The sequence below is a fragment of the Saimiri boliviensis genome, chromosome 12, assembly GCF_048565385.1.
Source record: "Saimiri boliviensis isolate mSaiBol1 chromosome 12, mSaiBol1.pri, whole genome shotgun sequence".
NCBI classification, from domain to species: Eukaryota; Metazoa; Chordata; class Mammalia; order Primates; family Cebidae; genus Saimiri; species Saimiri boliviensis.
In genome coordinates, this window is record NC_133460.1 from 25,230,440 (window position 1) to 25,242,414 (window position 11,975).

Here is an 11,975-nt window from a genome sequence, read left to right on the forward strand (position 1 = left end):
AGCATGGTGTCCCATGCCTGTAGTCCCAGCTACTTGGGAGCCTGAGGCAGGAGAATTGCTTGAACCTGGGAGAGGTATATTGCAGTGAGCCAAGACTGCGCTACTGCACTCCAGCCTGGGCAACAAGAACGAAATTCCACCTCAAAAAAAAAAAAAAAAATGGGGCTTTACTTAGTAGGAGAGTTCAACTCATCAAATCCCAGAAACTGTAAAATTACAATTATAAGAAGTCTACTAAAGAATGGCATGTGATGCTTCAAGTGCTTTTATCCAGAGGGTCTGCCTAGTGCAGAGGGTCCAGGAGGAAGTAATATAATTGAGCAGAGACCTGGAAGACAGACAGATGTCAATCAAAGGGTCGAGGCATAGGAAGCAATGTAAGCAAAGGCCCCCTAGCAGCAGGGCATATGGTATCTCAAGGAATGAGAAGGCTGGATTGTCAAAAGCAAGGGCCATTATGCAAAATAAGGCAGGTCTAGGGGGCTGGGGAGAAGCCTGTGCAGGAAATTATATCCCAATAAGGCTTTTGGACTTTACCTCCTTCTCTCTAATTGCGGAATACTTGACAATTTCAACAACTCCATCTGTTTTGTCAATAGAAAAGTAGAAAAGGAGGGGAAAATGACCAAAATTCAGCTTTTATAAATCAATAGGAGGATGATCTGGAAAATTCACCCATTTATGCCTAGTGTTCCATTATTGGAATGCTAAGCTTGCGGGAGTTATGTATATCCTACTGCTCAAGGTCATTGCCAAGGTCTGATTTTTCACAAAAAACTCTGTAACCTCTGGCATAAATGGGTTCATTTACTTAATTTTGGAATTAAATTTTTTTTTTACAAAGCTAAGAGTTTGAAACAATGGACTTTAAAAAGAAAAAATCCTCCCTCACCAGATCTTTTAACAAACTAAAGTCATTAACTATGGCACTTAGTATTTCAGGATGCAATTCCTAAATTAACAGACTAATTAAGGTTTAGAACTGTGTTGCCTTCTAATTAGACGCTAGAATACTGGCCAATGTTAATTAGCATTTCTTCTCCCTAGGAATCCCCTCTTGAGCTTTTACTAATGGTACTAATTTCTCTTGCCCTAGAAAGTCCTGACTGTTCTTGTCCTAGAAAGTCTGGATTGTTTCACTAACTTATAATATAGTTTGCAACTCTGTGGCTGCCTCTGAGGCTAATTAATAAAACCCACAAACCTAACTGACTTTGAAAAATTACCATGAAACTAAATGGCACTATCATTCAAGTTGGAATTGTAATATGTGAGTACTGATGTCAGGATTTGAAAACAAACAAACAAACATTAAAAAGCCAGATCACTGACAAATATGTATCAGCAAGTAGATTTTTTCAGAGTTTTATTAAGCATTTCTCAGTATCATCATGCTCTGCCACAAATGAAAAAAGCGTATAGCATGTGGCCTTATAGAAGGTCTGGGAAGTAATTAAGATTTGTCAGTGGCAACCAGCATACCCGGAGAAGAGTTCTCAAGGCAGACTGGAAGGCGAAGGGGCATCCACACTGAACACTAAGGGCTGGGTGCGGTGGCTCACACCCGTAATCCTAGCACTTCAGGAGGCTGAGGCAGAAGAACTCCTTGAACCCGGAGGCAGAGGTTGCAATGGGCAGATCACTTGAGGTCAGGAATTCAAAATCAGCCTGGCCAACATGGTGACACCCTGCCTATACTAAAAATACAAAAAAAAGTACTGGCAGGTGCCTGTAATCCCAGCTACTCGGGAGGCTGAGGCAAGAGACTTGCTCGAACCTGGAAAGTGGAGGTTGCAGTGAGCCGAGATCATGCCACGCACTACAGCCTGGGTGACAAAGTGAGACTCTGTCTCAAAAAACCAGGCATCCCCAAACTTTTTACACAGGGGGCCAGTTCACTGTCCTTCAGACCGTTGGAGGGCCGCCACATACTGTGCTCCTCTCACTGACCACCAATGAAAGAGGTGCCCCTTCCTGAAGTGTGGCGGGGGGCCAGATAAATGGCCTCAGGGGGGCCATAGCTTGGGGACACCTGCAAAAAACAAAACAACGACAACAAAAAAAAACCCAATAAGACTAAAGGGATGGAGAGATGAATGGAAAACAGGAAATCCCCAGTAGCAGACATAAATAAAGAACAGTTATCAAAACACAGTAAAAACCAAAAAACTCCACAAAAACTACATCATGGAAAACTCAGAATCTAAGAAAACTTGGCTAGAAAAGAAGAGCTGGAGAAAAGAGAAGACCTAAGATTGTGATTCAGAAAAATTTACGATGTTCCCCATTTCTCCCCACTTAAGTGTTGATCTGATACCAATCTAGTACCAATCTGGTACAGGCACAGTGAGTACAAAGGAAACCTCCCAAATCCTTTCAGACTCTGGTGCTGCAGTACCAACTGCAGAGAAGTGCTAAGTACCTGATCCAGCAAGAAAGGCACAGAATGAAAACAACAGGAGTGCTTAAAAGGACACGAAATTAACCTTGATGAAAACATCATGGGGCTGTGCACACCAGTCCCTGACTCTTCCAGTGAGATAAACGGTCAGGACTAAGCATAGACATTCTGTGTAGACAATCAGAAAACTACTGATTTTACTTGAATACTTGTTATTTTTCAAACTCATGAGTACTCCTTTACTATTAAAGGAAATAACTGGCAAAGAGATCTCTAAGACCTTTATTAATATCTTTATTTTACGTATAGCTCTCCAAAAAAGACAGGAAGTGGCATTTAACCCAAGCTACTAAAAAATGCACAAAGATGCTGCACAAGTTGACTACGGGGCATTACCTGGTGTTCTCTTAACTATCTTAAACCTTGGTCTTTTTAAAATAATTTTGTGATTCTGAATTTTTTTATTACTTTATATCTAACAATCTTAGGAGACGCTTACTTTAATAATCCTATTTTCACAAATGAATGCTGATATTCAAAAAGTTGAATACCCTATAAGAAACACAGGTCTGTTACCTAAGCTACCTCTCCATCCTTATCTCTTAAGTCTCCACTCTGCTCCAGCCACACTTACTTCCGTTGTAGGCTGGAATTATACTATTTGCCAAGAGAGAGGCTCTATGTAATTTACCTATGTATCCCTACCATGTAGAAGAAACTCAGTAAATAGACAAAATTCACATATGGGTTTAAGCTCAGTAAGCTGTGTATAGTTGATTCCATATCCTAAGTTCAGCCATCATAAACTTCAGTTAAGAATACTGCAAGTAGACATATATATCCCCGAATATAATTTACCAGAATATAACCCAATCAACAACTGAAACCACATGTGGTGTCCAGAGGGTCTAACCAGGTATACAGATCATGCCACAACAAAGCTGGTGTGAGTGCCACACAATTGCTGACTACTCTCAAAACTGACAAAAGATGGAAGCACTGAAATATAAGAAAATTTTATCATTAGATTTTTTTAGAGGCTTGGAAAAAAAGACTTAAAACTTCACAAACAAAAAAGAGGCACTGGGCCGGGCGCGGTGGCTCAAGCCTGTAATCCCAGCACTTTGGGAGGCCGAGGCGGGTGGATCACGAGGTCAAGAGATCGAGACCATCCTGGTCAACATGGTGAAACCCTGTCTCTACTAAAAATACAAAAAAAATTAGCTGGGCATGGTGGCACGTGCCTGTAATCCCAGCTACTCAGGAGGCTGAGGCAGGAGAATTGCCTGAACCCAGGAGGCGGAGGCTGCGGTGAGCCGAGACTGCACCATTGCACTCCAGCCTGGGTAACAAGAGCGAAACTCCGTCTCAAAATAAAATAAAATAAAATAAAATAAAAGAGGCATTTAATCCCAGAGAAAAAAGCTTCAATTACCAAGAACCACACTTCCACCAAAATTTAGGAGGGAACCTAACAGTAAGTTATTTAACATTACAGTATCTCCTGCTTTGAAAAAAAGATGTATAATTATGATACAACTAAATAACTCACATTCTCAATGAACTGGGTATTAGAGAGCATAAGGAAGTCATTGAAGACATTATGCAGGCGACAATCTGTGGCTTTGGTTTCCCGAATTAGTCCGTCCACTTGTTTCTTGATTTCATGGGTCCTAGAGATAGTTTGCTGTGAGAATTCCTGTAGAAACTGTAGTAGCTATTTTAAAAACATAAACATACAATAGTATCAATGTTACATGTATCTATTCTGCGCATGTCAAATCAAAAAAGAATCCATGCTACCTCGGCTCACGGCAACCTGCGCCTCCTAGGTTCAAGTGATTCTCCTGCCTCAGCCTCCTGAGTAGCTGGGATTACAGGCGCCTGCCTGTATATTGCAATACACCCAGTTAATTCTTTTGTAATTTTAGTAGCGACAGGGTTTCACTATGTTGGCCAAGCTGGTCTCGAACTCCTGACCCCGAGACTCTCCCACCTCGGCCTCCCAAAGTTTTGGGATTACAGGCGTGAGCCACCGTGTCCTGCCAGAATGCTCCTTTTGACAAGTAGTAAAACCAAGGGACATTGAAAATCACTAACAAAGCGCATCAAAAGAGTGGCAGTGAGCTAATGGTATGGTGGCCCACCTTGTAATCCCAGCACTTTGGGAGGCTGAGGCGGAGTGATCGCTAGACGCTAGGAGCTGGAGACCAGTCTGGACAACATAGCAAGACCGCCATCTCTACTAAAATTAAATAAATCAGGTGCGGTGTAGCCCGCCTATAGTCCCAGCTACTCAGGCGGCTGAGGTAGGAGGTTCACCTGAGCCCCCGAGCCCACTGATGCAGTGAGCTAAGATTGAGCCACCTGCACCCCAGCCTGGGCGACAGGGCAAAACCCTGTCTCTTTTTAAAGGTCCTCTTTGCTTGTCAGTCTACCAACATCACAGAGCAACGATTAGATAACCAGCCACCACTCTTATTCAAAAATCCTATTCATTTAGGACTCTGGAATTACAGTTTTGAGGGAGCTTTTTGGGCCCCCAACATGAAGAATCTCACTAAAGGATACCCACATACTGGCCTGTCTCCCACCCCAACAAGAATCGCCTCCCTAGTGCCCGAGCAATCCCTCCGCGTGGCGGAAACGGATCTCCCCCCTCTGCATGGAGCTGAGCGGCCCTGCCAGAAAGCCCAAGGAAGGGAACGCCGCGTCTGGGCCGCGAGCCGGGTCCGCCCCTCTCCCCGGCGGCCGGGGGCTGCCAGGCTGGCATTCTCCGGGGCTATGAGGGGCCTGTGCTCCTAAGAGGGCGGGCAACCCGGCGGCCCGGGTGCAGGGGCAGTCGCGGCCCCGTCCTCCCGCGCAGGCCGAGCGTCCCCCCTGCCGCCCTCGCGTCCCCCCTGCCGCCCTCGCGTCCCCCCTGCCGCCCTCGCGTCCCCCCTGCCGCCCTCGCGTCCCCCCTGCCGCCCTCGCGTCCCCCCTGCCGCCCTCGCGTCCCCCCTGCCGCCCTCGCGTCCCCCGGCCCGCCTCTCACGCCCGCGTCGGCCGCCAGCGACCAGCTCTGGCTGCTCCTGCGGATCTCCTCCACCGACCACGGCCGCTCCCACACGGGCTCGGACGCCGGCGCCCGCTCCTGCTCGGGGGTCATTCGGTTCATCTGCAGCGAAAAACACCAGGAGACAGGCTGAGCCTGAAGGCAGCAGGGACGGCGGCCCCCGCCCAGGCCGTTCCCTGTCCTGCCCGGCCCGCCGCCCTCACCATCCCAGCCTCCCGGCTAGGTGAGCTCCGAGGCCGCCCCCGCGCACCAGGACCGCAGAGCCCCGGAAGCGCAGCCCAGCGGCCCCGGGCGCGGCCGCATCACGTGACCTGGTGTCACGTGACAGCACCCCCACGTGATCCGACCTGCGCTGCTGCGGGGAGGACGCTACGGACGGGAACTGCAGTGGAGTTTGGGGTTCCCGGCTGGGTTGGGACGGGGGAAGCTGCACTAGCCGGGCCGACGCCGGGGAGCGCTGCAGAGGCCGGTTGGCCGGGTGGCTCTGCGGCCCAACACCCGAGGCGGCGGCGCTGTAATGGCACTGGCCGCCAGTCCGGCGGGTCTGGAGAGTGGGGACGTCCAGCAGTCCCTGGAGCCACCAGCCTAGGAGCTTGCGACGTCGGCGCTGTGGGCGGAGGAAAAGGCCTGGTCTGCTGCCTCTTCTCGTGCAGCAAAATCCGCTGCTGCGGAGCCGGCAGGCGGGCGCTCAGTAGATACAGAATCGCTGATCTGCCTGGGCATCACCTCACTGTGTAGGAGCTGCTTAAAGTCCTTTGAACTGGCACCATTGCCTTCAGATTGAAGGCCAAGCTCCTCATTATGACAGGCATAAAACTCTCATTCGTCCTCCACTGTCCCAGCTCGGGGCTCCGGCTGTTCTGTCTCTCACTTCCTGCAGTTGTCTCTGCTTAGTCGCCCTTGTGCCAGACAAACTTACTTATTAAAATGAAATTCCCAGTTTCTTTCCATTCATGTGGGCCCAAGGGCTAGTTTTTCAACTTTTCTGAGCTTTTCTCGGTAAAACGAAGCTACGTATCTCGCAAGGATATGATATTAAAGTGTCAAAATTGTAAAACATCCGCCACAGTGCCTGACTTAGGCTAAGCATTCAACGTAGAATGTACCACTGCCCCATGCACCTTGCTCACACCCAATCCTGCATTTTTCTTCTGTAGCCACCTCAGTTATCACCTCATTAAATACCAACCTGATTATCCCAAGTACAGTTTAAGTGATTTAAGTTATTTTCTATGTATTTATCCTAAAGTGTTACATTGTATTGTAGTCATTTAAAAATAGGTCTCTCCTTTAATAATAATAGTTAAGAGCGGGCTGCAGTGGCTCACGCCTGTAACCCCAGAACTTTGGGAGGCTGAGGCGGGTGAATCACAAGGTCAGGAGTTCGAGACCAGCCTGTCCAACATGGTGAAACCCTGTCTCTACTAAAAACACAAAAATTAGCCGGGTGTGGTGGCGGGTACCTATAATCCCAGCCACTCCGGGGGCTGAGGCAGGAGAATCGCTTGAACCTGGGAGGTGGAGGTTGCAGTGAGCTGAGAGTGAACCACTGCACTCCAGCCTCGATGACAGAGCAAGACTTCGTCTCCAATAATAATAATAATAATAGCCAATGTTTATCAAGTGATCAGTATTTACCACTTTATACATTCTTCATTTAATTTACACAATGACTATGAGGGAGGGAATATTATTCCCAAATTATAGTTGAGGAAACCGAGGTACTGAAAGGAAAAGTAACTTACTCATGATGCCCGCAACCACACCCAACTAATATTTGTACTTTTAGTGGAGATGGGGTTTCACCATGTTGGCCAGGCTGGTCTTGAACCCCTGACCTCAGGTGATCCACTCTCTTTGGCCTCCCAAAGTTCTGGGATTACAGGTGTGAGCCACCTCACCTGGCCTATGTTTGTGTGTTCTATGGATTATGCTGTTTCCTTTTTTGTCCCTATTCCTGTTTTCTGTTTGGTTGATTGAAATTTCTTTGTTCCATCATTTTTCCTCTATTGGTTTGAAATTTATACATTTCATTGCTATTTTTCTAGTAGTTACTCTTAATTTTTTATATCCATATATAAAGTTGCCTAACAAAATCTAAAGGTAAACAGTACATACAGATTCTTCCCAAACAAGGTAAGCAATGTTCACTTCCCTCTGCTATTTTCCCTTTCCCCAACTCTCCTGTTGACATAATCCAGAATTCTAATTCTAAATTGTGATTTTAAGCATCTGTGGCAATCAATACTTTAGTCTTAAACAGTAGCATTGGCTGATTACTTAGGGAAGTGTTACTTTTTCACACTGCTTCTTCCTCTGGATTCTTGCCATTCCTTGCAGGAGGACTTCTTAAGTAGTTCTTTCCAACAGAATCTATTGGGGGTAAACTTTCTTAAATCTTGAATGTTCAAAAGTGCCTTTGGGCTGGGTTCAGTGGCTCACACCTATAATTCCAAGGTAGATGACTTGAGCCCAGGAGTTCAAGACCAGCCTGGGCAACATGGGGAAACTCCATCTCCACACAAGAACAAAATAAATTAGCCAGGCATGGTGGTAGGCTCTTGTAGTCCCAGCTACTGGGGGGCCTGAGGTGGAAGGATCGCTTGAGCCAGTGAAATCAAGGCTGCAGTGAGCTGTGATCATGTCACTGCACTCCAACCTGGGCAACAGAGCAAGACTTTGTCTCAAAAAAGAAAATATATGCCTTTGTTTAACTATGCTCCTAAATAATTCTGTAGCTGGGTTATAGAATTCAGCATAAATGGCCGGGCGCGGTGGCTCAAGCCTGTAATCCCAGCACTTTGGGAGGCCGAGGTGGGTGGATCACAAGGTCGAGAGATCGAGACCATCCTGGTCAACATGGTGAAACCCCGTCTCTACTAAAAATACAAAAAGTTAGCTGGGCGTGGTGGTGCATGCCTGTAATCCCAGCTACTCAGGAGGCTGAGGCAGGAGAATTGCCTGAACCCAGGAGGCGGAGGTTGCGGTGAGCCGAGATCGTGCCATTGCACTCCAGGCTGGGTAACAAGAGCGAAACTCCGTCTCAAAAAAAAAAAAAAAAAAAAAAAGAATTCAGCATAAATTACACTTACTTTCCAACAGCTCATTGAAGACATTGCCTCATAGGCAAATGTCTGTATGCAGTGTTGCTAATGAAATTAATGAGGAAAATCTAATCCTTATTTCTTTGATGATCTCAAGCACTCCCCTTTATGACTTCAAGCCCAACTGTATAGACAGTAATTTCATTTCTCTATCTCTACTGTCATTTATAAGGGCACAGCATGGAGGGGAGGGCCTTTCAGACATTTTTCTTACCCCATCTGAAGTCCCTAAATTACACTTAAAAAAATACCAGCAAAACGTTTGTCTTTGATTTAGGAAGAGTAGGGAACTCTGACATGAGGTTGGAGTAGGCGGGTGTATGTGTGTTTGGGTGCCTAGGCCATTTAAACTTGCTCTGTAATGTATTGCAATAAATGTTTCGGTGTCGGTACAGTGAACAATTCAACTTAATGATAGGCCAATCCGGAATCTCAGTAAAATTTACTTTGGGTGTTGGTTATTTTCTTAAGCATTAATATCTATAGGAAGACGTAGTAGGAGTGGCTGACAAAGGTCAATAAATCTTAAGATAATATGCTTGTTTTTGATGTGAATGTTGTGGCTCAGGCCACCCTGAAACGAAATTCACAGGGTTGGTTTAGATGTCTTCTTCCACACCTCTCCTTACCAGCCGCCTTACAAATGCAGACCCTCCCGTCTCAGGCCTGGGTTTAACCCTCACACAAGACAGATGCCAGCAGGAAATATCCACCCTGCCTTAGTTGTTAACTCTTGAGTCCTTGTCCATGATATCTTAAAAGGCCACCAGATGGAAACGTGAGGCTATGAAAAGAGATGCACTACACCTTGTAAACGGGGATTGACCCTGCTGCTTTCTTAAAAGAAATGGTCTTCATTGAATGTCAAACAAGGTTTGAGGAATTTTTCTTTATTGAATGTAGAATAAAGAAGGTGTTACATGAATGCCTATGCATTCCGGCTTTGGAGAGGAATCTTACATCCATTCTGACAGCATGGAGATAAAAAGTCTGTCTTTCTGTATTCATGTTTTGCTGCTGTCACTTGCTTCCTTTTTTCTCTCCCTGGTCTGCGCGGACCATATCATCTCTACATCTTCTCTCTCTTGTCCTCTTCCTTGCCACCTGGAACCAACTTTTCATCCCTCTGGCCTCTGTCTCTTCCTACTTTCTGGCCATATGTGGACCAGAAAAATAATTATCAAAATGATTTGGTGTTTTACTTCTTACAAATGTATAATCCTGTTTTCATTGAAAGAGCCAAAGAGTAAGAATTTTTACCATTCCTTCACTGTGAAAACCAAAACTGAGGCCAGGTGTGGCGGCTCCTGCCTGCAGTCCCAGCTACTTGGGTAGCAAAATCGGGAGGATTGCTTAAGCCCCGGGGGAAGAGTAGCTGAGTAGGGGGGGTGTTGAGGCTGCAGTGACCTATGATTGCACCATTGCACTCCAGAGTAAGATCCTGGGTAACTCTAAAAACGAACAAACACCAACTTTTCACCTGACAAAAAAACTCCTGCCCTCTGCCAAAACTAACAGAATTATTTTAAAAATATTTTATTGAGTTATAATAATCCAACCCCAAATTTTACCTATTATCACTGTATGTCTCAATTAATTTTCACAAATAAAAAACAGTCATTTGACCAGGACTCAGATCAGGAAATAGAACATTACCAGGGCCCCTGAAACCTCATTCTGTCCACATCCAGTCTCTACCTTCCTCTCATCCAAGGGCAGTCATCACTCAGACTTCTGATAGCACAGATTAATTTCACCTGTTTTTGTGCTTTATAAAAATGGAATGAAATGTCCTAGTTTGGGTTCCCCTAGGAGCTGCCCTGTGACAAGGATTTGGTGACAGTTCCTTTATTTGGGAGACACAGGGAACACTGGGTGGGGCATGAAGAAGTGAGCCAGGAAAAGGCAGGCAGCAGCCAATTTAAAAAAAAAATGTGTTCAGGCCGGGTGCGGTGGCTCACGCCTTTAATCCTAGCACTTTGGGAGGCTGAGGTGGGTGGATCACCTGAGGTCAGGAGTTCAAGACCAGCCTGGCCATCATGGTGAAACCCCATCTTAAAAAAAAAAAAAAAAAAAAAAAATGTGTTACAAGGCCAGGCGCTATGGCTCACCACTGTAATCCCAGCACTTTGAGAGGCTGAGGCGGGCGGATCACCTGAGGTCAGGAGCTCCAGACCAACCTGGCCAATATGGCGAAACCCCGTCTCCACTAAGCATACAAAAATTAGCCAGGTGTGGTAGTGCATGCCTGTAGTCCCAGTTACTCCAGAGACTGAGGCAGGAGAATCGCTTGAACCAGGAAGGCAGAGGTTGCAATGAGCTGAGATCATGCCACTACACTCCATCTTGGGCCATAGACTGAGACTTCCTCTCAAAAAAAAAAAAAAAAAAAAAAAAGTGGGCCAGGTACAGTGGCTCATGCCTGTAATCCTAGCACTTTGAGAGGCTGAGGTGGGTGGATCACCTGAGGTCAGGAGTTCAAGACCAGCCTGGCCATAATGGTGAAACCCCATTAAAAAAAAAAAAGTGTTGGCTGGGCGTGGTGGCTCAAGCCTGTAATCCCAGCACTTTGGGAGGCCAAGGCGGGTGGATCACGAGGTCAAGAGATCGAGACCATCCTGGTCAACATGGTGAAACCCCGTCTCTACTAAAAAATACAAAAAATTAGCTGGGCATGGTGGCGTGTGCCTGTAATCCCAGCTACTCAGGAGGCTGAGGCAGGAGAATTGCCTGAACCCAGGAGGTGGAGGTTGTGGTGAGCCGAGATCGTGCCATTGCACTCCAGCCTGGGTAACAAGAGCGAAATTCCATCTCAAAAAAAAAAAAAAAAAAAGTGTTACAAAGCAAATAATCACAGTGGGTGACTGGAGCAGCAACCTCTGGAAAATGCTGCCAATATACTCCTTGGAATTATGCTACTCCAGAGGTAAGGGGGACTTGCTTGTCCCACTAATGTCCCTTTTCTGCTGCAGCGTCCTACACAAGATGCTGCTTTACATTTAGTTGTTGCAGCTCCTTAGTCCCTTTTCTTTTTTTTCTTTTTTTTTTTGAGACGGAGTCTTGCTCTGTCACCAGGCTGGAGTGCAGTGGCACAATCTCGGCTCACTGCAATCTCGGCTCACTGCAACCTCCGCCCCTGGGTTCAAGTGATTCTTCCGCCTCAGCCTCCCAAGTAGCTGGGACCACAGGCGTGTGCCACCATGCCCAGCTAATTTTTTTTGTATTTTTAGTAGAGACGGGGTTTCACCGTGTTGGCCAGTCCTTAGTCCCTTTTAATCTAGGACAGTTCCTTTGTCTTTTTTAAAATTTCATGACCTTGATAGCTTTGAAGAGTACTTCCCAGTTATCTTATAGGATGTCCCTCATTCTAACAAAATGTGGGCTTGTCTGCCTTACTTCCTATTTGAAAGAAAGT

At 46.2% G+C, this 11,975-nt stretch overlaps 1 protein-coding gene across 6 annotated transcripts in view; it reads right to left on the reverse strand.

Annotated features, from left to right (window-relative positions):
• The window catches only part of WASHC2C (WASH complex subunit 2C), a 66,642-nt gene extending 60,876 nt beyond the window's left edge, over positions 1 to 5,766 (reverse strand). For 5 of the 6 annotated variants that reach the window (XM_039477808.2, XM_039477807.2, XM_039477809.2 and 2 more), the window contains exons 1-3: positions 5,660 to 5,766; positions 5,436 to 5,558; positions 3,954 to 4,118 (exon numbers count right to left, since the gene is read on the reverse strand). In XM_039477808.2, the coding sequence (XP_039333742.1) occupies positions 3,954 to 4,118; positions 5,436 to 5,558; positions 5,660 to 5,662 (291 nt within the window). In that variant the 5' untranslated portion in view covers positions 5,663 to 5,766. The remainder of the gene's footprint in view (positions 1 to 3,953; positions 4,119 to 5,435; positions 5,559 to 5,659) is intronic. The other variant, XM_039477805.2, reaches the window with a different exon arrangement.
• Between the last annotated feature and the right edge of the window lie 6,209 nt (positions 5,767 to 11,975).